This window comes from Physeter macrocephalus, chromosome 10, assembly GCF_002837175.3.
Source record: "Physeter macrocephalus isolate SW-GA chromosome 10, ASM283717v5, whole genome shotgun sequence".
Lineage (NCBI taxonomy): Eukaryota > Metazoa > Chordata > Mammalia > Artiodactyla > Physeteridae > Physeter > Physeter macrocephalus.
Genome location: NC_041223.1, coordinates 15,383,160 through 15,409,165, shown reverse-complemented (window position 1 = coordinate 15,409,165; position 26,006 = coordinate 15,383,160). Strand labels below are relative to the sequence as shown.

Below are 26,006 nucleotides of genomic sequence, written 5' to 3'. Positions count from 1 at the left end.
CCCCTGCATCGGCAGGCGGACGCACAACCACTGCGCCACCAGGGAAGCCCTGTCACAGTATTTTAAAAATATTCTTATTGGAGTATAGTTGCTTTACAATATTGTGTTAGTTTATACTCTACAGCAAAGTGAATCAGCTATATGTATACATATATTCCCTCTTTTTTGGATTTCCTTCTCCTTTAGTTTCCCCTTGGCTATTGATTGCTTGAATTGTAGTGTAATTGAGGAACTGCACTTTTAATTTTTAATTAATTTAAATTTTTTAAAATTTAGATACCCACGTGTATCCAGGGGCTACCATGTCAAATAATGTAGCTCTTCATCCTTTATGACTGTTTTTTAAACTATACATTATAACATTATGAGGCTATCTCTGGTTTTGTATGTTCTTGTGTGAAATTCCTTAACGTTTCTTTCTTTTTTTTGTTTTTTTAATTAGTTTCCTTTGGCCTTTAGTGACATTGGTACTTTTTAATTTTTTTGGCTGCATTGAGTCTTTGTTGCTGTGCACGGGCTTTCTCTCTAGTTGCAGCGAGCGGGGGCTACGCTTTGTTGCGGTACACGGGCTTCTTATTGCTGTGGCTTCTCTTGTTATGGAGCACAGGCCCTAGGCAAGTGGACTTCAGTAGTTGCAGCATGCGGGCTCAGTAGTTGTGTCTCACAGGCTCTAGAGCGCGGGCTCAGTAGTTGTGGTGCACGGGCTTAGTTACTTCGAGGGCTTTCTCTCTAGTTGCAGCGAGCGGGGGCTACGCTTTGTTGCGGTACACGGGCTTCTTACTGCTGTGGCTTCTCTTGTTATGGAGCACAGGCCCTAGGCAAGTGGGCTTCAGTAGTTGCAGCATGCGAGCTCAGTAGTTGTGTCTCACAGGCTCTAGAGCGCGGGCTCAGTAGTTGTGGCGCACGGGCTTAGTTACTTCGAGGCATGTGGGATCTTCCTGGACCAGGGATTGAACCCCTGTCCTCTGCATTGGCAGGTGGATTCTTAACCACTGTGCCACCAGGGAAGTCCCTGTTGTTGTTGTTATTGATCTTGTCTTCTCTACTAGAATATAAGCTCCATGAGGGCAGATCTTTTTCTTACAACTGTATTTCCTTTACTCAGAACTGGTACAAGGTAGATATTCAAAACATTCAACATTTGTTGAATGAATGACAGAATGATGAATATTAAACAAAATTTTCTTTCTGAGTTTTCTGAATATATCAAATAGCTTTTTCTTCTTTTACCAGGTAGAAATACCATCATGATTTTTGCTAGATAGTAAAACAGAAATGGTAAACCAACACTTCTCATAGTGAGATCTGTATCTACGAGCTAGAATCTCTCTTAGTTATGAACAAGTAACATTGCTAAGTGAAATCCTGGCATAAAATAGAGGTAAACAGAGAGGCCAGAGCATTGCTTATTTAAAGACATACCTGGCCATTCAATAGCGATTATATTAGCTTCCCATATTGCTTTGGTCTTTTTCATAAATAGCAAATTATTTTAGTGTTTCCTGTAAAATGGAGCTATCTATGCTTAGAGGTTTTCCGTCATAAGCCTTTGGAAATGCTTTCTACATGCCATTCTGGTCCAGAGAACAGGAGGGCCTGAGTGTCATGATTAGTAAGCTTTGGTTAAGCACAGTGTGCTTGCAACACAGGCTTCTCTGGGCCAGGTTGGAATGCTCGAGGTTCCTGAGTCCTGGCCTCCCTGAAAGTTGGCATTACATTGGGCTCAAATCTGATTGTGGACAGGGAATAGTCTTTTGCTGATCTCAACTTTATTAACTGTTGAGCTTTGGTTTTGTTTTGTTCTGTTCTGGCAGAGAATAGAGCACTAAGAAAGACTTGAAGTCACTAAAAAATTCAGCCAGGCTTTTATAAATGTGGTTAGAGGGAACATAGACTTCTTCATTCTGCTTTGCACCAGGTTTTCAACAAGGAGAAAAAAGAAACTAAAACAGATGCATTTTTATGAATCTATTTTTTACATAAAGCGTCTTTTCTTGGGTCTTATTTTTGCAAAACTGACTTTAGTTTTCACTTTAGATTATCGATGAGATTCTGAAGATTAATGAAGACACCAAAGTACATGGCCTTGCCCTTCAGATCTCCGAGACCTCATTTAGCAACAAAATCCTCAATGCCTTGAAACCAGAAAAAGATGTGGATGGGTGAGAACATATAAAGGAAAACAATCGACTCTTTGCTAAACTAGTTTTTCTACTGTGAATTCTTTAAAATTCTGCTCTTTCAACTATGTCAGTAACTGAGCCATGAATGAAATCATTTTAAATATTTCAGGAGTTGGAGGGCTTGTAAAATTATGCTTAAGAAAGTACCTATTTGAGAAAATACACTTGCCCTTTTGTAGTGCTTGGGTGCCATTTTGGCCAAATCATACTCATCTGAGAAGCTCCTGTCTGACCTACAGAGTCCTTAGCCAGCTCTCCTCTTCTAATAGCTTTTCCTTTTCCTTGATAATTCTACCAAACCAGAGAAAAAACCCAGGGACCAGCTTCACCACAGTAGCACATTCTGCCTTAGTCCCAGGCCAGCGGAGAAAAACAAAGCAAGCACTTACATTCATAACGTGAGGTTTTATTTGAAATTTGAGGGTAAAACTATGAATATCAGGTGCTCTGATATTGGTCTTAGACTCGTGTCATGATGTAAGCTTCATGGGACAAGGAATACTGACCATCCATATGGGAGTTCATGATGTTTCCTGGAAGTTAAAAACCTCATCTTCCTACATGGAAATAAGAAATTTTTGTATCGTGGCCAGAAAGAACGTGATATATTTAGCATTCCAGGGTCGTAAGCAAATTTATAACGTTAGTCCTATAGGGACTGGATTGAGTGACCAGCACCTCGCTGGCATACCCAGGTTCCCCCGTTATCCTAGCCTTCTGTTGTGACTTAGGGCAGACTCAAACATGGGTAGAAAATTGTCATGAAAATCTCCGATCCTATAGCAGACAAACCATAAAGGGGGAAGAGACTCTAGTCAGTTAGAAAACATCCAGAATCCCAGGGTATCAAGGTGTAGTTTCCAGTCTTTCATAAAAAGAGAGAATTATGAAAACTTTTCTAAGTATCTCCATTTTGTTACTAACCTGTATTGAGACCATCAATTTAAGCTAAATAGTTAGGGACTATTTTGTCCTGGGTTTGACTGAGGAAGAACACAGAAGGCATTGAAAGGACATGGTCCCTCATTTTTTTCCTTGATTTCCTTAAGGAGATAAGTACTGATGTCGAGAGGGGATCAGACCTTGAATCCAAGTCTTTCTAGGTCACCCCTGATTTCTAGGATTGGTTCTGGACTTTGATATTGATGGACATGTAAATTTCCTCAGGATAAAGTGGCTGCAGGACCATGGCATTGCACACATCCAGGGCCACCATTCCATGTAGTCCATTGAACGGAGTTCTGTACCTTGGTGCAGTGAAGCCCCACGTGGCCTCCAGCTGCGGTCCTGCTGTCCAGGCAGAACCAGAACACCCAACGTCGTCCTGACTCATAGGGACCACATTGGAGTTGCCTGAGGGGCTGCTCTAGAAGCTAATGACCTCTGTTCCTGCCCACTCTTTCATTTCTATTTGATAATTTAATATATCCTACCTATCTGTCGATGAAAATTCAATTAACTATCAAATTAAGAAGGAAAAAAGGGAATTTTATTCAAGCCAAACCAAGGATTATAACCCAGGAAGCAGATTCTCAGGAAGCTCTGAGAACTGTTCCACCTGTTAGAAGTCGAAGGCACAGTCATAAACATTTTTGAGAGAAGGGATTGCACATCAAAATGACATACTGGTGTTTTACATAAAGTTCACCACGGATATATAGTCCAGGTAAGCGTGTACAAAATGAGCAGCAAATCACCATGACCCCCTACAGAGCTGGGAAAGAACACTGTTCTTTTAAGAAGTTACATCGCGAGTGTCAGAAGAAAAAAATAAGCAAGGATTCTCATCTTTGAGGAGCTCTGGTTAATGTTTAACCCCGATACACACTGCACACGAGGAGGGAAGAGGCCCAAACAACCACGCAGAGAGAATTTTATATTTAATCTTTTCTTGTCCTGCCTTAAAAGATAAATTTTATTTCATCATATCGAATATTGACTTGGATGGTATTTGGGATTAATTCCTGTGAATTACAGATGAGTGAGTTTTGGCCAAGCTTGACTTACTTGTTCTCTTATTTTTGGATTCAGAGTAACGGATGTAAACCTGGGGAAGTTGGTACGTGGGGATGCCCGTGAGTGTTTTGTTTCACCTGTGGCCAGAGCTGTAATTGAACTTCTTGAAAAGTCAGGTATGATGCTCCTTCAGAAATGTTGCTATTTTCTACTTTTTGTTATTTATGTGAGTTTTTAGTAAGGATTTGTTTCTGGAAGACACTTATTGAAACACAGAAGCGATATTCAGTGTCAGCTTTATTTTTCTCATCTTTTAGGAGATATGAATGACTGGCAGATTTTTCTAATAAGATTAGCTGTATTATAATTTTAAAGAGAAATTGGTAAAGATGAATGATTAACCTGTGTTTTCTCAGTTTGTCTTATGAAACCCTCAAAATAACCACAATGAAAAATGTTTCAAGTTTCAACTTCTCAAATCTGTCAATATGTAAACCTAGATAAGTTTTATATTTAAAACTTAAATGAAGAAGCTGTCAGATATAGTTTAGGGTATAGAAACCTAGATTAGGATCTATCAGTGAGCCGTATCTCTTTCAGTAATCAATATTTAATTTTTTTCTGTACACCAGCTTGAGTGAAAAGGAGACAATGCCCCTCCCTACACCCAAACATGAAATGATTGAACAAAAATTCCAAAATATATACCAAAGTCCTATTAGAAGATTAACTTTCAAGATATACCTTTAGGACATTAGCCATTAAGCTCAAATCTCTGAGATAATCCATGTAGACAGTGTTTTTCCATCATATGGATAATTAGGATGATGATTCTAGGTCACTGTACCATAAAGTTTGCACAGAAGGAATAAGTTATGGCTTATAGTCATTGTAGGTTTGGTGCTCAGAGGGCCAAGTTTTAAAAGGCTATTTTTTTGCAACCAATTAAGCCAACCCTGCTCTTTTCCCCATGGGAGCCCAGTGTGCAATGGCTGCAAACAGCAGCCTCCTTGGTAGTGTGTGCAGCCTCTTGCCTGTATGGGTTGCCCTAAGGGACTTCGAGACAGCCCTTTCCAGTGGACATTCATGTCTGCCATGCTGTCCCCAGTCTGGGCTCCAGACAGGTACGTGCGGTGCCTTTGGAAAGCCCCAGGGCACAGTGGCCTGGGTCCACATTGGCCTAATCGTAATGTCCATCCGCACCAAGCTGCAGAACAAGGACCATGTGATTGAGGCCCTGCACAGGCCGAGTTCAAGTTCCCTGGCCGCCAGAAGATCCACATCTCCAGGAAGTGGGGATTTACTAAGTTAAATGCGGATGAATATGAAAACATGGTGGTAGAAAAGTGGCTCATCCCAGATAGCTGTGGGATCAAATACATCCCTAATCGTGGCCCCCCTGGACAAATGGCAAGCCCTTCACTCATGAGAGCGTTGGCGCTGTCCCCTCCTTACTCACGCCCACCAATAAATACTGCTTTCCTGTCCAAAAATTAAGTGAAAATAAAAGCTATTTTTCCTTACATTAAAGCTGTATGGGAGGAAGACTTTGAAGTTTTGATTATAATACTGAATTTCCATTTGGTGGGTAGGTGTCAACTTAGATGGAAAGAAGATCTTGGTAATAGGAGCCCATGGGTCTTTGGAAGCCACCCTGCAATGCCTGTTCCAGAGAAAAGGGTCCATGACAATGAGCTCCCAGTGGAAAACACCTCAGCTTCAAAGCAAGGTAAGCATCTTTCATGTTGGAAACATATCCTCCAATGCCTATATTAGAAAAGGAGGACTGAAATGCATAGGCTGATCGTTTAACATGAAAAGTTAGGGAAAGAACAGCAGAAAATCTCAAAGGATGAAAACAAAAGAGCAGAGATTACCGAAATAGAAAACAAGTATGTAATGTGAGAGATTATCAGCAAGGCCAAAAGATGGTTCTTGGAAAAGTCTAGTAAAATAGACACACCACTAGCCAAAATAATTAAGACAAAAAGAGAGAACACCAGCAATGTTAGGAACAAAAAGGGGACATAACCACAGAAGCAAAAATTATTTTTTAAAAAGGAGACTATGAACAACTTTATGCTGATAAATTTGAAAAATTGTATGGGATGAAAACTTTCCTAGAAACTGTAACTTACAAAATGGATTCAAGTAAAATTGAGTAGTCTTATATATAATTGAAGACATTGAATCAGCCTACCCAGCAAACAAGTAAACAAAAAAGGCACTAGGTCGTTTTATAAATGAGTTACCACAGTAAAGAACATTTTCTCTGGAGAATAGAAAAAAAACATTTCCTAACTCATGAGTGCCCAGTGCAGACAGTGACAAGATGCCAAAGGATAATTACAGGCCAGTTTCACCTATGAACATAGATGAAATAATCGTTAGCAAAATAGAAAACCAAATCCAGTATCCCATTGGGACTATCATAGGATTGCAGGGGGTCTAACATTAAAATCTGTTAAAATGTATTAATGTAGTTAACCACATTATCAGATTAAAAACTATACTGTCACCATAGTAGATGCAGAAAAGTCACTAGATAAAATCTAATATTCATTATGATTTTTTCCTGAGAAAAACATTAGACTAGGAATTTAAGGAAATTCCTTAACAAGATAAAACATCTATAAAAACTTAGAGGGCTTCCCTGGTGGCACAGTGGTTGAGAGTCCGCCTGCCGATGCAGGGGACACAGGTTCGTGCTCCGATCCGGGAAGATCCCACACGCCGCGGAGCGGCTGGGCCCGTGAGCCATGGCCGCTGAGTCTGCGCGTCCGGAGCCTGTGCTCCGCAACGGGAGAGGCCATGACAGTGAGAGGCCCGTGTACCACAAAAAAACAAAAACAAAAACAAAACGAACAAACAAAAAAAACAAAAAAAAAACTTAGAGTGAAAAATCTCATTTAACAGTGTAATATTAGAAACATTTTCTGAAATTAGGAAAGACAAGGGTGCCTGTTATTAGTACTCCTAACCAGCATTGTGTGGGAATTCCTAGATAATGCAGTCATATGAAGAAAGAAAGGAAGAAAATTCATAGTGATCGGAAAGGAAGACACCAAACTGTCATCAATCCTGGGTAATATGATTACCTAAAAAGTCCAAAAGAACCTATTAAAATATCAGAATTAGTAAGAGTTCATCTGGGTTCTTGGATATAAGATCAACATGCAAAAATCAATTGCATTTCTAAACACTACTCCCCACAGTTAGAAAATTAATTTTTAAAGAAATACAATTTATGATAACAATGAGAATATAAGGTATCTAGGAATATATTTAACAAAAGTTATTTCTGACCTTTTGAAAGAAATTATATAATTTTGATGAATGTCATTAAGAAGACCCAATTAAAAGCAGAGATACCATATTCACAGATAAGAAGACTCATCTTTTTTGTTTTAAAATTAATTAATTAATTTTATTTATTTATTTTTGGCTGCGTTGGGTCTTCCTTGCTGCGTGCGTGCTTTCTCTAGTTGCGGAGAGCGGGGGCTACTCTTCGTTGCGGTGCGTGGGCTTCTCATTGCGGTCGGTGGCTTCTCTTGTTGCAGAGCGTGGGCTCTAGGCACGTGGGCTTCCGTAGTTGTGGCTCGTGGGCTCTAGAGCGCAGGCTCCGTAGTTGTGGCGCACAGGCTTCATTGCTCCGCGGCATGGGGGAACTTCCCGGACCAGGGCTTGAACCCGTGTCCCCTGCATTGGCAGGCGGATTCTTAACCACTGCGCCACCAGGAAAGCCCAAGAAGACTCATCTTAAAGATACTAATTCTCCCCAAATCAATCTATAAATTTGAATCAGAATCCTGACATAATATTATTGTGTAGACGTTGACAAGCTGATTCCATTTACATGGAAGCACAAGGACAAAAACAAGACAATTTTGAAGAAAGCTAGAGCTGTAAATATCAACAAGAAAGAATTTTTAAAAATAGCATTCATTGGAAAAAAGCACGTTGCAGAAGGTTGTATTTCATCTAACACCATTTATATAGGGTTTTAAATCAGTACCGTGTATATATTTTTAGGGCTGCATACATATAAGGTAAAAGTATAAAGAAAGGAGTGGAAACTGTGAATCAGATCAGGAAAACCATGACAGGACAAAGATGTGCAGGTAGGTAAGAGGAGACTAGGGGACCTTCACTTACGTTGGTCATGCCTTTCCTTAAACTAGGCAATGGGCGGGATGTCCAGGTGTGTTATGTTATTCTTTTACATTTTCATGTCTGAAATAGTTAATAAAGTTTTTAATTTCAAAAACTGACAATGAATTTCACAAATTTCAAGCAAAGTGAAGTTAAATTAAAAGCACATTAAGGGGCTTCCCTGGTGGCGCAGTGGTTGCGCCTCCGCCTGCCGATGCAGGGGAACCGGGTTCGCGCCCCGGTCTGGGAGGATCCCACATGCCGCGGAGCTGCTGGGCCCGTGAGCCATGGCCGCTGGGCCTGCGCTCCGGAGCCTGTGCCCCGCAACGGGATGCTCCACAACGGGAGAGGCCGCAGCAGAGGGAGGCCCGCATACCACAAAAAAAAAAAAAAAAAAAAAAAAAAAGCACATTAAGTACAATAAATTACCAAAATCTAAAAATACATGTTCTTCACTTTGCAGCGTGAGGATGGAAACCAACAAGTTGTAGTCCTGTCCAGGGGAGACGGGCCTCTCGACTGAGATTTGTAATTTTTCAGTGGCAGGTGGATCTGATGTACATAATTCCTTCTTGTTTTAAAATAGCCCAGCAACATGGTCTTGCAATTAAACTCCAACCTATGTGCTTTTTTAGTGGTCACCACGTGGTGGCAGCCTATTCAAGAAAATTCAAGGACAATGTTTCATACTTTAGAGGCCAGGATTTTAGGTTGGGAAGCTTAGTAGAAGAGGACAGTAAACTTGCCCTGAACTCAACAGCTGTGACGAAAAAGAGAAAAATGCCTTCATTGGCAATTCAGTGTTTTCACAGCTGTCACAGATACTTTTGCTAGTTGTATCTGTATTTTTGAACAACAAAGACATCTTTCAAAGTGCTTTTTTTATTATGGAAATAAATCACCTTGACTCTTTTGGATAAAGCTCACCCTAACTTTGAGAACGATGATTACAAGGCTTTTTTCTGTAGAGAATCTAGAAGTTGAATAGCATTCTGGTTCCCGCATGTCTAAGAAGGCTCTTTTCAGTAGCTGACATTGCACACACATTTTGTTTTCTTAAGTCCTTGGCACTTACAGTGGGCACCACTGTGAATCTTACAGGCTGTCAACTTCCACTCTTTATTGCTTCAACTTTATAGTCAAAAATAGGGAAAGATTCCGGGCTTCCTGTACTTGTCTTTAGCGGTACGCGGGCCTCTCACTGCTGTGGCCTCTCCCGTTGCGGGGCACAGGCTCCGGACGTGCAGGCCCAGCGGCCATGTTTTTTTATTATGGAAATAAATCACCTTGACTCTTTTGGATAAAGCTCACCCTAACTTTGAGAACGATGATTACAAGGCTTTTTTCTGTAGAGAATCTAGAAATTGAATAGCATTCTGGTTCCCGCATGTCTAAGAAGGCTCTTTTCAGTAGCTGACATTGCACACACATTTTGTTTTCTTAAGTCCTTGGCACTTACAGTGGGCACCACTGTGAATCTTACAGGCTGTCAACTTCCACTCTTATTGCTTCAACTTTATAGTCAAAAATAGGGAAAGGTTCCGGGCTTCCTGTACTTGTCTTTAGCGGTACGCGGGCCTCTCACTGCTGTGGCCTCTCCCGTTGCGGGGCACAGGCTCCGGACGTGCAGGCCCAGCGGCCATGGCTCACGGGCCCAACCGCTCCGCGGCATGTGGGATCCTCCCAGACCGGGGCACGAACCCGCGTCCCCTGCATCGGCAGGCGGACTCCCAACCACTGCGCCACCAGGGAAGCCCTCCTGTACTTGTCTTTAAAGTTCATTTGGTCTCTGGTGTTTGGCCCTCTCTACCTGACTTACTTACATACAACAGGCTCCCCTCACACCACAGGATAAAGGCTGTATCTTTCCATTTTTTTGGTGCTAGCAGCCAACTTCACTAGTCACTTACCTCCCGCTGATATGCCTCCATGCTTCTGCCTGACATTTGACTTTTCAGTATTCCTATATTTTATTTCTAAAACACAGGCCATTGCTGGGCCTGGTTTTAGAGGGTCAGTGCACCCTCTGCAGACCACAGTGATGGCAATTAATGTGGTGCAGAGAACACCCAGGCACACGTTAGTGTCCTAGGACACCTGAATGGGACAGGCTGTGTCCACCCTTGGAAAACCTCCACTGTGAGAATCCTTAGAAGTATAAATTTAACAACAGATTTGGATTTTTGTTTTCTAATTCCATCAACAGTGCATTTTAAGATTATAGTGCATTATAAGTGCATCTTAACAGTGCGTTTTAAGATTATGGCCCATTTAGCTTCTCGTTATCACCAATGCTAAGTATCAGGGAGAGAAAAGAACAAGCAAAGGATTATAGCTGTTAGGTCACAGGACGTTATCTTTGAAAAGCATTTCTTACCTGCTTATTTGTACCTGACATGGGACAAGACCCCCTGTTGGCCATCTGGTGGGGGATTTCCAAACCCCAGGGGGGTGTGAGGGTTTGGGAATCGGGGGGTGACTGTAACACTGGAGTCCTGTCCGCCACCTCCTAAACTACATGTAGGCTTTCAAGTTTGGGATGACCTTGAAGCAGTCGCAGCCTGCTGCAACCGGTAGGAACTGTCTTTGAAGGTCTGGAGCCAGAGACAACATTTGTGTTCTCGGGAAGCGATAAAACATAGGCATCGGTGGAGACAGCTCTGGATTCGAGCCCTATCTGTTGTTTAACCTCTCGGAGCCTGTCTCCTTATGTGCAGAATGGGGATCATAATACCCCCTGCCTCATGGGGCTGCTGTGAGCATTCAGCGATCACGTCAGTTTGCTTAGCACAGGATCCCTGGTAAGAGCTTGGCTGTTATTGATGGTGAGTCAGGAAGGACACTGGCAAGTTTCACCATACGGATGTGCACTTGAGTCTCAGTGTGGAAATGGAAAGGCCAGTGGGTGATCACATGGTAAGGAGCTAATAAAAAATCAGGACCCAGGGTTCCTTATTGGAGGAAAACTAAGAGACGGTGTCCCTGCGAGAGTGGGTGCCCGGCTTTGGCCAGTCCGGGCTCTCCCTCTGGTCCTCACCTCCACGGCTGTGGACCTCTTCCTTCCCTGATGCCTGTGTTACTCAGAAGCTGCGCCACTTCACATCATGTCTCCTGGGGATTCCTGGTTTACCAGTCACTCCTTCCAGGAATAGTAGTCCTTCCTACGATTTTTGAGGAGTAGTTACATTGAGTTAAATAGAAATGGATCCCTTCTCTAACAGCCTGCCTAGATCTAAAGATAGTCTTTGGATACTGATTACGCATAAAATCTCATGGAGTCTGAACATGAGAATTGAGATTTGCCTTTTTAGAGAAGTACAGAAAAGAGGGTTGACTTCTGTATTTGGTAGCTTGATAGTGTATGCCCCTCTGAGAGTATGATTGAAAATTCAGAATGTTTCCTGCTTTGTTTTGCAGCATCAAAACAAAGATGCATTCTGCTTTGAGATGCATTCTGTATTTACATGGGAGAGGGGAAGAATGTCTGGGCACCTGATCCAAATTAGCTACACACGGTGGAGCATCAGCTGTTGGTACCCCAAAGCACTGAGTGTGATTTTTTTTTGGGTCCAGATAAGGAATCGCCCTCCTTCCTCCGCCCAAACGAAGGCCCCTCACTCAGCTCCCCAGGCCCCTGGAGTGGAATGACACCCTTGTGTAGGAGGGGACAGCCATCCGCCCTGTGAAAATTGGCCTAGATTTGGAGATGTCCTCTTCCTCACCCCAAGGAGTTCACTCTGATACCAAAAGCAAATGTTCTGCATTTAGTATTTATGAGGTGGAGTGGTGCCCCTCTCCAGGGAAGAGAGGCTGGCAGGCACCCCGGGGCTGTGCTTACACGCCCTCACTTGCTCCACTGGCTGGAAAGCCTCTTCTGAATCTGCGGTCGGGCGCAGCTGGACGATGATGGCAAAACGGCCTCCAGCTGCAGCGAATCGGGTCAGTCCCAGCTGCGTGTATAAGAAATAACCCCGGAGTAAGAGAACCGTTTTATTTTGTTTGTCTCAGAGGATTTTGTTTCTCCTGAGCACAGAGATCGTCAAAACTAGCACTAACAGAAGAAGGAAGAAATACAGGTCTTTCACACTTGAAGGATCAAAGTAGGCTGTTTCCTTGAGCCAAGCTAAATTATCACAGAGTCATTTCCACTTTAAATTCGGTACACAGCATGGCTTACAAAAGGCCTTAAAAAGGGAATTGGAAAATTCTAAATATATGTGTATTATACGTGATTTTGAAAAAGTAATCTATTTTCCAGAGATTGTGGGGGAAACCCTAGCTTTTGTTTTTTGGCCGAGCCCCGTGGCTTACAGCATCTTAGTTCCCTGACCAGGGATCGAACCCCGGGCCGACGGCAGTGAAGGCGCCAAGTCCTAACCACTGGACCACCAGGGAATTCCTGGAAAACCCTAGCTTTTAAACTGGACTAGATTGGCAAGTTACACGAGTTTTTTTTTCTTTTTTATATTTATAATTTTTAATGCATTTGTCTTTTAAATCGGGTAGGAAATTATAAGTGTAGTTTCAAACCCAAAATACAAGAATACTGGCTTTTCTGGAGATCTTCATTTCTTCACACCGCTTGGAGTTACTGACTAGTGTCTTTTCACTTCTTGTAGAGCAGGTCTCATGGTAACGCACTCCCTCCATTTTGTTTAATATGCAAATGTATTCATTTCTCCCCTTTTTTTGAAGTACAGTTTTGCTGGATATAGAATTCTCAGTTGACAGATCTTTTTTTCTTCAGGCACTTTAAATATGTCATCCCACTGCCTTCTGGCCTCCAAGATCTCTGATGAGCATGATAATTCTTTTTCACCAGAGAGGCTCCACTTAAACCAGTAGCATATGGTACCAGCGGTAAGGACAGCTAATAATCATTGAGTTAGTGGTTACTGTGAACCAGGACCGTCCTTCACTTGTGTTATCTCGTTGATTCTGCAGCCATCCTGTTAGGTAGGACTCTCACTCTTCCCATATCATAGATGAGGAAACTGAGGCTCAGAGAAGTAAAGAGACTGTGCAAATGTGTATAATTTAAAAACGATAGAGGTGGCAGTACAGCCAGTATTTTTAGCCCCTATCCCATGTCGGCTCTTATTCCAGATAATCACAAAACCCAATCTTTAAAAGTACCTTTAAAGTCTAATCTTTAAAACCCAGAAGTATCTGACAGCTCGGACGGGGAACATCAGCGAGACCGAGGCCCAAGGCATTAGACTTGGGTTGAGTTCGCCATTGTTTCATTCCCACAGTTAATTGTCCCACAGATATCTTCCTAAGATAAGGAAGCCAGTTGCTCCCTGAGCCCTGGGCTTCTCACCACCCCTCCAGGGACACTCTTCAGAAGGGATGTGTCCCCCCTCTTGAGAGGGCAGGGTGGGGGGCACCCTCGTCAGGTGTGTGGACATGCAGTACAGCCTCAGTGATGTGAGTTCCTCCCCCCACCCCCACCCCCCCGTAGTGGCTGGGTGGAGAAGATACCACCGACCCCGGGGCACCACAGATCTTGTGCCCAGCAAATACCAAGGCTACTGAGTAACGTGTGATTAAGTGACCTGGATAATGTAGCCCCCTGAGTTTCTTTGACAGATTTTTCAATATTCACGGACTGAAAATGCCTTTGGGTGTCAGCTCCCATTCCTGTCACTCTTGCTTCTGCCTGATCATTGTCTTGCTTATTAACACCAGAGAAGGAATAGAACTTTTTTAAAAGCCCCCAAATCAGGCCATTTATATTTAGCAGCATTGAGAAAGGGATCTGAGAGAATCTGTTGAAACTTGGCGTGAGATCCAAAGGGGGCGTGTGAAGTCTCAGATGGTTCAAGGCAGGTACTGCACAAAGGAAGGGGCTCCAGGCTGTGTCCTGCAGAGATCAGGCCAGTGACGTCACCTCCCATCCACCTACAGATCATCCCTGCTTGCCTGTCCGCACCATCGGCAGAGCCTGGCTCTAGCTTTTACCCCTTCTTCTCCAGTGTAAATGCTTCCTAAGGATGTAGAATTAGAATACTCTCGTTGGTAGGTCTTAACATAATCTATAATGATAAAGCACCTTACATTTGTGTACAGATTTCGTTTTCAAAGTCTTTTCATATACTAGCTCACTAGCGTTATATCCTGAAAGCAAGGTGTTATGTATGGTGCCCTGACCCTGGTTGTCAGTGAAAAGGAGCAGAGCCTGGATACAAATCCGGGTCTTACAAACCCCACCTGCCACACTCTTCCCTCAGCACCTCAATGCTTCTCTGTCAAGTGCAGCTTCTTCTCTTCTCCAAGGAGGCAACTGAGGCCAGAGAGTTACTCAGGGGAAAGTGAGAGGCAGAAATCCTCTGTGCAGCCCAGGGTTCAGAATTGGAAAGCACAGGTATGGCGGGAAATGCGACGCAATGCTGAATTTCCCACAGGCTCATCAATTCACCTTAACTTCAGCACGGCATAACCGTAAATCATAAGGCTGTCCTGCCTCTGAAGTGCGGCCTGCTTCTCGTGGCTCTGGGGACCATAACTTGGTCTTTTCCACATTTTTGTGCTACGTGGTTCTGAGTCTTTGTCATATCAGATTATCTCTCATCACACATACACACACGCACAGACACACACGCATACACAGGTGTGAGCTCACGCTGTGTGTGTGTGTGTGTGTGTGTGTGTGTCTCAGCCCTACTTTTTAGTTTTATTTCTTCCTAGGGTGAGAGAAAGGGAATTATTCTTGATGAATCAAAGTATATCCATTACTGGATTTGAGGGTGCATTTTCCTTTTATCATCCATCATAATTTATGTGAGAATCAAGTAAACTTGAAGAGGGATTAACTGTCTTTTCTGTATCATTTGGGCCACAAATGACTGTCTTTGATACACTCTTCTCATACTTTGAGCAGTAAATATGTTGAATGATGAAGTAAGACATGAATGTTTTAGAAAATGGAAGGTCATTTATTAACCTTTGGGGGGAAAATTGGGGAGATAAGTGCTGTGATCATACTCCCAGATTATCCATTTGGCTTGTAGTCATTCTGGTTTATGAAGTAGGTCTTAATTTTAAAAGCCAGTAATGTCCTACTGACCACAGATGAGAGTAGAAAAAAGAAACACAGGCAATTCCAGAAAGGAAAAAAATTCTCTGGGATGAGATAACTTGCTGAAGTGGGGGAGGTACCTTTTGCTGAGTCTCATTCTCTTATCTTGCCAAAGTATTACAACATCTGAATGAACATGGTTTGACATTCTTGATGTTCTCATTTGATAGTATGCTTAATATTGCAGGAAAATATGTATATTTATCCATGGGTACAGAGCAAGAATCCTTTGGTAGATATTCAGTTAATTCAAATAAAAAGTTAGACATTCTAAGTCTGAATGATTTATGGATAAACAGGGACTCTGCTCATGAAAAACTCTGCCTCGGTGAAATCTCCATAGGCAGGGATTACACTGGACTCAAAGGGCAAGAGTTTACCCAGGCATGGTTGCCCCCCATACCCGTTTCTATAATAAAGTCACTGATGAGTTCCTAATTGCCAAAAAACTGAGTTTTTTTTGCTTTTAGCTTGCTTGGCCGTTGGGCATCATTGGAACCGGTTGACCACACCCTTTCCCCTTAGCGGCCTGCTTGAAGACACCCAGTCCTCCTTCCCGCGTCTGGGGTCGCACCAGAGTCATGTCATTTATTCCCTTCTTTAGTCATTTAAGATGAGTGCCCCCAAGGGAGGCATTAAACACCTTTTTCTCCCCATTCTCCCTGTTTCCCTCGGGGATCTTGTCCAAGCTTCTAGTTTTCACTATGTCTGTAATGCTGGCAGATCCCAGCCTGCACCCCTGCCCTCCTGACCTTCGTCAGTTCCAGGCATCCAGCTTCCCACCGGCCCTGTCCTCTGCCTGCTGCAGTATATAATGCTTTCCCTCTCAGCCCCTCCGATCCTTCTCAATCCAGCATCCAGAGTAATCTTCCTGAGACACAGCTGATGGCGTGAGGGCAACCAGAGTAGCCCGGTCTGACAACTACTTATCTGTTATCAAGAAAAGATCAGCCAATTCGGGAATTTGGCATTTATTGAAAGAAAGTGACATTTAATAAACAAGAAAAACACTTCACTCTTTTTAGGACTTTGCCATGAGATAGCCACGGGGCCTCCACGCCACATGAGATTTCACAAGACACGCCCTGTCATTGCAGAGCGCTGTGAAGACTCTTCTGCGAACATGGTGTGATCTGTAAAGCCACTCATCCGGCTTGCACTAACCACAGTGTCCCAGTTCATTGAAAGTAAAAGAATGAGGGCCGAGTCACCTCCCATCCTCCTTCCCTCCTTCCCTCCTTCCCTCCCTCCCTCCCCTCCCTCCCGGCCCCTCCCTGTACTTAACTGTGTGTGACAGCTGCCGGATGTCCCTGGCGCACAGGGACTGCCTGCCGGGTGTTAAACACTAGCAGAGTTTTTAAGTGTTTTACCAACTGTGTGGGCAAAAGAAGTAGAAATCGAATGTTTCATTGTTTCTCTTCCGTATTCCAGTGGTTTGTCCTGCGCCTCCATCTTGAAGATCCCCAGCTCTCAAATCTTGTAGGCAGGGATTTTTATATTCCAACCCTCAGCAACCTCAGCGTCTGCCCCAGGTGGCACTTGAGAGATGGCAGGTGAATGCGTATATTCACTAAAGAATCCTGGATCTCTTTTATTCTCTTCAGTCGCTGTAATTTGAGAAGCGTGTCTTTGCTGGAGAAAGTACCTTTTTTTTTTTTTTAAGTGTTGTTCTTCATTTTGAACTTTATTTTCTGAATTGTGTTGATAACTTTTGAAGGATGTAGAAGCAGGTTTGATAGGTCTCGGGTAATTCAGTCACGATGCTTCAGGACATAGCTCCAAACCCTTTTTTTTTAACCTGTCCTACCTTTTGTAGGCATACACATCTCATGCCCGAGATTCATATATGCCCTTTCAAAACCGTTGATAGCGTAAGTCCTGTCTTCTAACTAGGAAGGTGGGGCTGTCCTTTCTGGAGTTTCCATTTTAAAATGCATTTCATTTGCTAAATACAAAGTTGTGAGGTTCCTTTTAACTCTGCAAGTCCTATCCGTCCTCCATCTCCCCCTCCGTATTCTGAGACCTGTCCCCCATCCACACTCCCTGAAAAAGCAGTGACTTCAGAAGAGTAGTTTTCATGGTATCTAAACCCTCCGCATTCCCACGTGCTCCACGCTAAATGCCTGCATGTCTGTGTCTTGCGATTGTTTTAACATTTGGTCTTCTGCCTGGGGAGTGGGCGGTGCGCTGAAAGCTGCTTCCACTCAAGTCTCAGCAGAGAAGGCAATATTTTGTTATGAGTAAAGTTTCAAGCCAGGCTTTGGCCAGGGTCCTTCCCATTAGGGAGGAAGAAAGTAGAAACAGCCAGTGAGATGATAATTCTCCTTGAATCATAGCTCGTTAAAAACCTCGCCTGGGCCTTCGTGGGTTATTTATTGATTTAAGCATCTAGCACTTTTCCTTTCCAGAAAGATTAGCCTCTCCGATGCATCACTGCTGGGGGAGGAGATTTTGGCCTTTGCAGGATCAACTGCCCCCCCACCAGTTGCTTGTTAGCACAGCCCGTTTTCGAGCTGAGTCTAGGTGCACAGTTAAGGGGTCGGAATGAGATTTATCAGTAATGAAAAGAACAGGTTGTACCGAAGACACCACATGTAGGAAACTAAGTGCTCTTAGGGGACTCAATTAAACCTGTGATCCTTGGCTTTTTCCAAAATGAACATTGCAGTCTTGTACATATTAACTTCCTTTCTGTAGATGTTTTAACATGTTCTGTTTTTGCCGCCGTCGGGCGTGGAAAATGCGGCGAAATGGCGTTTCTTATCCGCTGATCGCTTGCCACACGCTAAGCATCTGTGTTTCAAGTCTTACTGTGGTTGAGTGTCTGCAGTGGTAAAGGAACACAGATATTTTCTCATCAGATGTTTAAAACCCCCTTTCCATAAAAACACATTTTTCCCCTAAATATAACGTCACCTGCAAGTCTGGCTGCCTTTCAGTTCTATCTGTACAGAACCCATGGGGCGTTAACGCGCTAGATTGCTGGGAAGATTGGCTGTAAACCTCTTAATTCGGGTTCACAGTACTGTGACTTGGGCACAAGTGGTTTTTCCAGTAGGGACCTCTTTTTGAATGTGATTAATACAAACGCACAGAGATAACCGTTTTAACGTATTCCTCTTCCTGTGCCTTTAATAAAGGGCGGTGCTGAAAAGCAGTGAGCACCTTCCGGCCTCATTAGTGGTACTCATTGAATTGCTCTCCCCTGTTTGCATGATCCAGCTGGTCAGGTGTTTCTGGGATGTTAACCTGTGCATTTACATTTTCACCATGCTTCTCCTCTATCATGGGAGCTTGGAGCTGCTCTAGATCTTGGCTTTTTTGTTCCCAAGACTCCTGAGACTTTAGCCGATGCAGCCTCTTGCCCAAACAGTGTTACAGACTCGGGCTGAGGAGCTGACCTGGTCCTTCCCCGTGATCTTCAGCGATCAGCATGTCCAGGCTGAGAGCGGATGAGGACCATTGGAGCCTGTTCACTTCCTGGGCTGTTGGGGGGTTGGGCGAGGGTAGTGGCACTGGGGGTGTTTTTGTGTTTTGTATTCCGTTCCTGTCTGATTCTGAAGAGTCTGCAGTCAGTTGCAGGGCATTGAAGTCTGTGGAAAAAGCAATGGGGGAGGGGCCGTCGGCGCTACAGAATGGAGGGCCGTCAGCTTCCCTCTCTTTCTGCCTCATAGAGTATTGAGTATTCCAAGGCTGGGTTCGCTGGGGAGACAGGACATACCATAGAGGTACTTACACTCCCTGAGCCTCAGTTTACTTGTCCATTAAATGGGTATAATGACACCAACTTCACGTATTTGTGAGCTGACATGCGCAGTTGTTGGTATTTTCCCCATGGGTCTAAGATTCCTTCTTCAGCTCTCTCCCTCCACATATGGATCCAGTTTGAAGTCTTTGGTTGCTTAGTTGGTACTGGGACAGGTGGTCATTCTTCTGTTGAGGCCAGAGCCAACCTCTTACCCTACTTCATAACCGTCCTTCCAGACATGTTCCTCCTGTGCTGTGTTATCAAAATACAAACAGGGCAGACATGTGAATGTCTTTTGTAGCAGTGGTTGCATTGTTTCCTTTTTCTTTAAGAAAAAAACCAAACAGACAGTTTGACAAGAGACTAACCAGGACCTCAAGGAAAATGAGATTCTTGCTTGAGCTCTTGAAAATCTGTCCATGGATCCTAGTACAAGTTCCATATGGGTCTAATTTTGATTATGCAGTTGTACAGGCCGGAAGGCTCCCTGCACTGGCCAGATCTTCAAGTGGCTTCATTGCAACCAGCACTATCTCCCCCCTAAGTCAGGATGCTGCGTGAGTCAGGATGCTGTCCACCCCATTCGGCTTGCAGTCTCCTCCTCCCATCAGTGCAGTTTCCTTGGCCCCATCCTTTTGCTTGATATTGCAGTTAGTGTTGAAAACATGTAAATGATAAGACTACACGTAGTATATATGCCGAAGTGACTGCCCTGAAGAAATTTTTTTTTTTAATAAGAGTAAACACTTTATTTTCTTTGTTGCTGTACAGATCACAATGATGGAATTGTCCTTCTCTGTCTCTCTCTTTTTCGTGGCCGTGCCATGCGGTATGTGGGATCGTAGGTCCCCACATGCCGCATCCCAGGGATCAGACCCGAGCCCCCTGCAGTGGAAGCAGAGTTTTAAGCACTGGACTGCCAGGGAAGTCGCCCTGAAGAAATTTTTAAAGCTTCCTTTTTTTTCTAGGATATGATGATCACGTTTGGTTTGTACTAATACGAGCTACATTAGTAAATTAGTAAAGTGATTCTGTCAGTGCATCCGTGTGGAACTGAACTCTGAAGATTGTTGTCTGTTACATTGAAGGCATTTGGCATTGATCGTCACGTCTTTATGCTACAGTGGAAAATGCGTGTGGTGTTTTTCTTTTTCTTTCTAGCTTCATGAGGCTGACATTGTGATCTTGGGCTCACCCAAGCCGGAAGAGATTCCCCTTTCTTGGATTCAACCAGGCACTACTGTTCTCGACTGTTCCCATGACTTTCTGTCAGGTAAATGTCTTCAAACTGGTGCCAGGCCACTGATCAAAATAGGTAAGATTGCTATGAGAAAAGTTAATCTTCTTCAGAAGAGTATGTTCCTGAAATGATGGTTGCTGTCAACATACGTACATAGGTAATGTGCCTGCCTTTTGGGTTACTTGATATTGGAACCATATTGTCGGGCAAAGAGCAGCCAAGATGCCAGCTGCACTAAGGGCCTCTCCTCCTCCTCCTCCTCCTCCTCGTCTGTTCTTCCCCCTTCATCAGCCTGTCCCCTGCTAGCCTCTAGCATCAAGCAGTCAAGTCGGTTGTGACCTAAAGTAGGAAATTTTGGGGCTTCCCTGGTGGCGCAGTGGTTGCGCGTCCGCCTGCCGATGCAGGGGAACCGGGTTCGCGCCCTGGTCTGGGAGGATCCCACATGCCGCGGAGCGGCTGGGCCCGTGAGGCATGGCCGCTGGGCCTGCGCGTCTGGAGCCTGTGCTCCGCAACGGGAGAGGCCACAACAGATGGAGGCCCGCATACCACAAAAAAAAAAAAAAAAAAAAAAAAAAAATTATTTCAGACAGTAGTTGAGCTTTTTTCCAGAGGGGAGCGGCTGGGCCCGTGAGCCATGGCCGCTGAGCCTGCGCGTCCGGAGCCTGTGCTCCGCAACGGGAGAGGCCACAACAGATGGAGGCCCGCATACCACACAAAAAAAAAAAAAAAAAAAAGTAGGAAATTTTTACATGTGTGAGGTAAACTAGAAACAGTGGTTTTCACAGTCTTTCAAAAAACAGCTGAATCCTTTCTCCTAAAGCAGTCTTAGATGAACCTCAACACGTAAAAGCAGATGAAAACACAGCTACCAGAGGGATGGGAGTGGAGACTAGCTCCCCTGTGTTTGTAATTTCCCTTTGCAGTGACCCCCTCAAGCACTCCCTTGGAGCCACAAGTCACTTCAAAACACTGTGAAAGTCACCCTTAGAAACAGAAGAGGTCTTAGGATGGGTGCTGATATTTGATGGTATTTGCCAAGGGACCCAGGAACGTCCTGGACCGCATCAGGTCACCCTCAGGGTAGCTGAAGCTGTGTCAGCCCCAGGGCACTCAGCCCAGGGGCCAGTAGGGACACCGTTTTCTCATTCACAGAAAGACACTCAGGCTAAGAGAGCTTTAGCACACCCAGCCCACTCCCTCAAGACCCTGAGTGACATGTGTATGCAAGAGACAATTGCAGAGGGAGACAGAGAACCCTCTTTGTTACCCGTGGCCTCCAAATTTCAACATGTGGTAGGGGAGGCTGTACTGAACTGTCCAGGAGGATGGTGTTTTTTCCCGCAGAGCTGGTCAGAACTTGGGCCAAAAGGAGTAGAGGTCTCTACCGGTACCACACTGGAGTTCTAGACCTTGAAACTTAGGCAGCCCCGGAACACAGAGTGGAATAGAGAATAGTATCAAGGAGAAAATAAATGTAACTTCTGATCCAGTCACCTTGAGATAACCATTGTACATTTTTCCATTAAAAAAGCACTAAACTTAATTTTATTGAAATACAATGGAAAGAAAAGAAAGTAATATGCTAAAAGCTCTACTGAAATTCATTTAACTGTTTCTTCAAAAAGAGAAATAATGCGCTTTCCTCTCTGGGAAATGTAGCTCCTCCCAGAATCGACCAATCAGATTAAAAACCCCTTGGAGCTGAAGGGTTAGGGGGTTGTTTGGGGTGCTTTGAAAGGAAGATGCTCAGGAATTTCCCAAAATGCTCATGTACTCAGTTCACAGATGAGCACACACACGAATAAAGCAATTTGAGGTACAATATAAGATGAATGTGGGATTAATGGCTCTTTTTAACAAATAGAAGGCATGCACTAAATTACTTCTTTGAAATATATGTAATTTCTGGGTATAACTTCTTTTTTTTTCCTGAAAAAAACAATGCCTAACCCATTAATAGTGAACATGCACTGTAGATTTGCTCAGAATCCTAGTTGGACTAGGATAGTGAGTTATGACTTTATTATTATTTTCTTTAATGAATGTTTCCTTGCTACAATGTTTACTTGCTGTTTTTTATTAGAGTTTATATGTTGAGGATGATTTTGGTACAATCCTGGCTGGAGATAGGAGAATCGGCTTCAGTGTTCCTTTGGGAATCCCCATGAGCCATGTGTTTTATTGGTGAAACGGTGCCCCATTTCTAATAAGTTTCTTTTGAGGGCTTTTATTTTTTAAAGGCATTTTTAAAACATTAGATTTAGATGTAACAATTCTCTTGAGGGAAAAAAAATAAGACCAAGCATTATGTTTTAACAGTTCTGTATGGAGACTGATTGCAGTTAGTTTATTTTCAATTTATCTGGTCCAGTAGTGGTGGTTTTATTGATTTTTGAATGCCTAGTGCCCAGAACAGTGCCGGACACGTAGGAAGGGGTCAGTAAATACTGAGTGAATAAACATGGACTCAGAATTGTACTCTAATTGATTGCACTTTTTTTTTTTTGCGGTACACGGGCCTCTCACTGCCGTGGCCTCTCCCGTTGCGGAGCGCAGGCTCCGGACGCGCAGGCTCAGCGGCCATGGCTCAGGGGCCTAGCTGTTCCGCGGCATGTGGGATCTTCCCGAACCGGGGCACGAACCGGTGTCCCCTGCATCGGCAGGCGGACTCTCAACCACTGTGCCACCAGGGACGCCCTGATTGCACTTTTAAGTTAGTTGCAGATATAGAGAAATTTCCTTGAACTTGTATCCCACTTAAAAACAGGGCTGACGGCCCCAAGGCAAAGATCAAAAATGCTACACTGATTAAATGGATGAGTCGGTACTATTTATAATAGCATTACATTTCTCAATTGTCAAAAGTTTTTTTGTTTTGTTTTGTTTTCGCTGCGTTGGGTCTTCATTGCTGAGCATGGGCTTTCTCTAGTTGCGGCGAGCGGGGGCTGCTCTTCGTTGAGGTGCACGGTCTTCTCATTGTGGTGTCTTCTCTTGTTGTGGAGCACAGGCTCTAGGCACGTGGGTTCCAGTAGTTGCAGCATGTGGGCTCAGTAGTTGCGGCACTCGGGCTCTGGGGCGCAGGCTCAGTAGTTGTGGCACATGGGCTTAGTTGCTCCGGCATGTGGTATCTTCCCGGACCAGGGCTCAAACCCATGCCCCCCGCATTGGCAGGTGGATTCTCAACCACTCCTCCACCAGGGAAGTCCAAAACTTTTAATTTTAGCCACTTTAATTAGTATGAAAATTTAATCTATGAGTAAATTGGAGAAAGGCCTTTTCCCTCTCTTTTATATATAATTTTCCACTTTAAACAAATGAAGACCTTTTTCAAGCATTAATAAAAGGAAAGTTGCTTTTATTTAAACTTCAGAGAAAAAGAATTTTTAATACACTTATGATTAGGTGAAGGCAGGGCTTTATAATGAAATTTTCATAGTCATCTTAATGGTACAGGGTTCCCCTTCCCCACCTTGTAAAAATAGATAGAATATGGTGATTTATGATGAGGTCATTCTATAGAGGCATTTTATTGAATACCTAATCCCCAGAGAGATCTTCTTGATGGCTGATATCCCAGAAGCAGTGCTCGGAAAACAGTTACACCTAACTTGTTGGATCTGTTCACTCTTCTATGGCATGAGTCTAATGTTTAGATTGAAAACAGGGACATAGCAGTGTTCAGTTTTCTAGCTATAAGAATAATTTTATTTTTAAAAAAATTATTTCAAATGAAGGAAGTGGGCTGTGATTTTGTAATGCTCTGCTTGCTAAAGGTCAGAATTCATCCTAAGCAAAACCACTGTGCACTCTAATATTCAAACTTATTTTCTGATGTACCAAATGGGACAAAGGAGAAACTGGTCTTAATACTTGGGCCCAGAGAACAGTATCAAAACAGCAACTTTATGGGTCAGAGTGGTTCACAGCATCATTTTAAGCAAACGTAAGTCAGCAGGGAGCCCTGGGCTGCATCCCAGGACTCATGCTAATCAAAGTTGCTAAAATTCCAGGGTGGCCTCAACACAGCTCCTGTCAGAAAAGGATTGTTCTGATTTCCAGGGAAAGTCTTATAACGCTTTAGCCTTAAATTTTCCGATTGTGGCAAGTTTGGTTATTATAAGAAAAATTATAGATGAAAGGCCATCTTTTAAAGTGATTCACTGACTTGTCCCTGGAGGAAGGAACTCTGAGTTAATGGGGAGTGGTTAGTGGGAAGTGAAAAGACCCATTTGGTTTGGGATGGGAGCCCTGCTGGACTCACAGACTGAGTGTGGACACCCCTCCGGGTGGGGCCCTGCCTCTGCATAGGCAAGGGGGTGACGTAATGATTTCCTTTTTCAATTCTCCTCAGCCAAGAAATTTATTAAGAATGTATTCCTGATTCACTGAGTTACCATCTTAATTGCTTCAATTTCTCCAGATTCAGAACTTTACAAAAATGATACAGTGGTTATGATAGAAAATTTTTGAAGTATACAATAGAAAAGAAGTAACTAACTTCTGACCCAGTCAACTTGAGATAACCATCTTAGATTTTTTCCTATGAAAAAATTACACTCAATTTTATTGGATGGAATATAGTAGAAGGAAAAGAAAATAACATCCTAAAAGCATTGCTGGAATTCAGATAACTCTTCTTCAAAAAGAGAAATATTGGTCCCTACAAGATTCTCCTAAAGTTTGAAATGTGAGTGTATGTGTCTTTTGTGTTGTGTTTTAAAGTCTTCATTTGTTTTAGCCATATTCTATTTTATGCAAGACCGTGGCTAAGAGTATGGGAGAAATTATTCACTGTGTAATTCTGTAGGTGAATCAGTCTTCATTCACATGGGTATTTGTGATTTATTCCTGTAACATGCATTTATAAGTTGAGATCACATCCTAGAATGTAGCTTTTTCTTATTTCTCCATCATTTAAAGATAGAGGTAAGAAAGAGGGAAGCATATTTCTTTTCCTTAGTGGCTGGATAAGACCTTTAGATCAGATCTCTAGTGGTTCAAACAAAAGAAAACAATTCTCTCTCATTCTGTAGACTCTTGGCTTTTGCCTGAATATGATTTATAAAACTGAAGTGTTGCTAATCTTTAAACAACACCTGAGGGATATGATTTTCCAACACCCTTAATACATTTGACAATAGAACATTACAAGACACTTACTTTTGTTTCATGCTCTTTCTTGCAAAGAACTTCCAGGAAAATGGATAATTTAAAAGTAGAGTGGGGCTTCCCTGGTGGCGCAGTGGTTGCGCGTCCGCCTGCCGATGCAGGGGAACTGGGTTCGCGCCCCGGTCTGGGAGGATCCCACATGCCGCGGAGCGGCTGGGCCCGTGAGCCATGGCCGCTGGGCCTGCGCGTCCGGAGCCTGTGCTCCGCAACGGGAGAGGCCACAACAGGGAGGCCCGCATACCACACACAAAAAAATAAAATAAAATAAAAAAATAAAAGTAGAGTGGTCATGGACTTCCCTAGTGGCACGGTGGTTAAGAATCCACCTGCCAATGCAGGGGACACGGGTTCGACACCTGGTCCAGGAAGATCCCACATGCCGTGGAGCACCTAAACCCATCCGCCACAGCTACTGAAGTCCGCGTGCCTAGAGCCCGTGCTCCGCAACAAGAGAAGCCACCGCGATGAGAAGCCCTC

The 26,006-nt window shown here is 43.5% G+C and overlaps 1 protein-coding gene and 1 non-coding gene across 2 annotated transcripts in view; both read left to right on the top strand.

Moving 5' to 3' along the window:
• Positions 1 to 26,006, top strand: part of MTHFD1L (methylenetetrahydrofolate dehydrogenase (NADP+ dependent) 1 like) — a 214,176-nt gene that overhangs the window by 8,145 nt on the left and 180,025 nt on the right. Inside the window, exons 5-8 of the mRNA XM_024122544.2 lie at positions 2,038 to 2,162; positions 4,215 to 4,315; positions 5,732 to 5,868; positions 20,282 to 20,393. Coding sequence (XP_023978312.1) covers positions 2,038 to 2,162; positions 4,215 to 4,315; positions 5,732 to 5,868; positions 20,282 to 20,393 — 475 coding nt within the window. The remainder of the gene's footprint in view (positions 1 to 2,037; positions 2,163 to 4,214; positions 4,316 to 5,731; positions 5,869 to 20,281; positions 20,394 to 26,006) is intronic.
• On the top strand, positions 5,075 to 5,208 carry LOC112064657 (small nucleolar RNA SNORA70). The gene has a single exon (XR_002891590.1). It is a non-coding gene; the product is annotated as a small nucleolar RNA SNORA70 (small nucleolar RNA).